This window comes from Wyeomyia smithii, chromosome 2, assembly GCF_029784165.1.
Source record: "Wyeomyia smithii strain HCP4-BCI-WySm-NY-G18 chromosome 2, ASM2978416v1, whole genome shotgun sequence".
NCBI classification, from domain to species: domain Eukaryota; kingdom Metazoa; phylum Arthropoda; class Insecta; order Diptera; family Culicidae; genus Wyeomyia; species Wyeomyia smithii.
In genome coordinates, this window is record NC_073695.1 from 260,382,024 (window position 1) to 260,385,113 (window position 3,090).

General features: G+C 35.5%; 1 protein-coding gene across 1 annotated transcript in view; it reads left to right on the plus strand.

Moving 5' to 3' along the window:
- Positions 1-3,090, plus strand: part of LOC129724882 (exostosin-1) — a 383,585-nt gene that overhangs the window by 358,559 nt on the left and 21,936 nt on the right. Inside the window, exon 9 of the mRNA XM_055680159.1 lies at positions 2,949-3,020. Coding sequence (XP_055536134.1) covers positions 2,949-3,020 — 72 coding nt within the window. The remainder of the gene's footprint in view (positions 1-2,948; positions 3,021-3,090) is intronic.

The following is a 3,090-nucleotide window of genomic DNA, read 5'->3' on the forward strand; positions in this document are numbered from 1 at the left end:
TGTGATTTTTACCTCGGCCTTAAACCATTTTCAGTACTTTAAGTTAAAGTAATGAAAATGAAAATGATTTCAATTGACAATTTTTTCTCAAATATTTTTTGACTAAAAATGTTGACTAACATCCATTAAAATTATTATTACCAAAATTAATTGCAATTTTTTTATCAAATTGTCTAATAAACTTATTTTATTAGAGTTCCTGATAAAAATTGCCCATCAAAGTTGCTTATTATGATTTCTAGCTATTAATAAAGATATATTTTGAAATTGATTGTTGAAAATGGCTGATTAAAAAATGTTGATTTCAATAGCGGATTGAACTAGTTTTTTTTTACTTTCTAACTTTTTGATAATGGCTACCGGAGAATACTTAATAAAATAACCAATTGTACTTTCAAGAAGAAATTTCAAACAATAAACTAATGATGACGAAATGCTGTTTGAATCACAGTAAAAAATTGCAGAAATAGATAGATTTTTGCGCCTATTCAAATTGATAATTATTAAAATTAAGAAATTTTTTCGCTTCCTAGACTTTCTGGGTTTAGCACTTGGTACACTTGGTGCTTGCACTTAGCGCACATCATTACCCGAGGCACAAACAAGCGGTTAGACGCACCCTGTTCTTGAGTACGTAGCTCGGCAGTGTAGACCCGGTGGAAGTCACCCGAAACGAGTCTGATTGGGTGTAAATTTGTATATTTTTGTCGAGCGATACTGAATGCAATTGCTTGCAACCCAATATCTAATCCGACTGAAGGCTGGGATATTCAAAACGGCTGATTCCAACTTACAGCAGATCATCGACAGTCAAACTGGAGTCGGTGACAACGCCATCATCGATCTCCTCTATGGAATGTACACCAAAACAAGCTGTTTATTCGCGCGTGTTTCCTGCCACGGCTTCAAACAATTTAGCCAGATCCCGCGAAAGTTCCATTGTGTTTAATGCTTTCGCTTTAGGCCGGTAAAATATAATCCACGGCCCCACAGGTTCTGCAAAGTACAGCTTCACCCAAAGGATCGGCTCACGTAGGTCTCACAGTTAAGGTTAAAACTAGTGTTGACCATGTGCATCGCATTGTTGATGTTGTAATAAGCCTTGATCTTAAACTAGATTTCTCGAAGAAGTAAATATTAGTAAATGCTGCGCTGTTTGAAATGTAGAATAAAATTGCAGACAGAAATTGATAATTTATTGTGTCGATTCAAATAGTCGAATGAAATGGCTCACTAAAGTCGCTTGTTACGATTTTTGATTCTAATTGTTAAATAAAATTTTCAATTAAAATTAACTAATGAAATTGCACACTTAAGTTTATGCAAAAAATTCTAATTGTAAAATTTCAAAGTAAACTTTCTGATACAAAGTGATAAAATAAAGAACGAGAAAAAAGTGATGTTTCTTCATCATTTCATTACGCGTTTTGAATTGAAAATCTCTAAATTAGAAGACTTTCATTTGAACTAATTGATTGCATTAAAGAATTACAATTGTTCTTCAAGGTGCTCATTAAAAGAGCAGACTATAATCTCTGAAGAAAAATTGATCGTTGGAGTCAGTCAAAAATATTACAATTGCTACTTTTTAACATTGCTTATTGAAAACTTCAATTCAAAATGCTACTTGTAATGGTTATTTAAAGCTAATTAACAATTTCTGACGAAAACTTCACTCAGTAAACTGGTGGACCGATTTAATTGATGATCAAAGCGGCTGTTTGAAACGCATTGCTGTGCGCACTGAGTAATTTATATTGCTTTAATATCGGTAATTAAAAAAAACTGTTGTGCTACGAAACTGCTGCTTTCAAATCGAAAAAGTTGATTAGATTGGTTCGTTGGAATTTCGCATTCAAAGTGATCAGTTGCAGAATAAGATTACATTTCAGAACTGAAAGCTAGCGGTACTTTCAATTGATGGTTAAATTCGCCAATTTGAATCAAAAAGTTGGATTCAAACTGCTGATTGAAGATAATCTTTAAAAGATGCACAATGAAGTTGTTTATGAAAATTGACCAAAATTACTAGTCAAAGAATTTTTGTTACCTAAAATAAATTACTGAAATGAATAGTTTATTTGAATCTGCGATTCTTTTTCTGCTCAAATTTCAGATTCAAATTGCTGATTGTAATTATTGAGATTTTTTTGTGCAACCCAAAATACAGAAGCTACACAGTTTCTAGTTGATTTTTGTGTTCAAACCCCATTCATTCAAATCGTATGAGTTTATTGAACCAGGGAATCTCCGAACCGCGTAATATTCGCTTATTTATTTAGTGAGCCATCCTACAGCTGGCGTGCAACAAAGTGTATCCTATTGAGTCGAACTAATTCGCCGCTCCAACCGGTTGCTATTTACTTAACGAGCATCTCTGACCGTTCCGTAACTCGACTGGACGTCGGCAGCACCGTTGTTGCATCCGCCGCCGCTGGCTGGAAAACAAGGATGATACCACATAACAACAACGGCAACTACACACGTAACGAGAGCGATAATGTGATACTCGAACCAGTTGGCTGTAATTTGCACCCACATTTTGCTAGTTTAGATCCCGATCTTGTTCGCTTTCCATTGAGCGTAAAGTGGACGTGACTTTGATAGTAATGATACCCCCCCGAACCCGCTTGTTTCCCGGCGCAGGATATTCCCGTTCGAAAATTGGCACAGATGAAGGCTAAGATGAAGCCAAAATCTAGCGTCGTTCTGCGGCACAATTGTTCGAGGAAACTGGGTGGGGGGTTTTGTTTTCGCACGGAGCTCCCGTAAACACGGTTCAAACTAATAAAGCTGGCAATTACCTGATTCCACTTGTAATCGCTTCCGCCAACGCACATGATGTTTGTTTTGTAATTTTATGTCTAGTTCCGACAAAGTTTGCCTGTTGACTTTGAATAGCTTAGTAGTAATTGAATTCAAAATAATTGTTTTTTGTTTGTTTGCAGATCTCCTTGGAACGATCCGGATCATTTCATTCAACGCCAAAGTTGTCTGAATACGTTCGCAGCTGTGTTTGGGTAAGAATACTATTCCTTTAGTGAATTACTAAAAGTAAAACTGTTTCGTTTTTTTTTACTTTCCTTACAG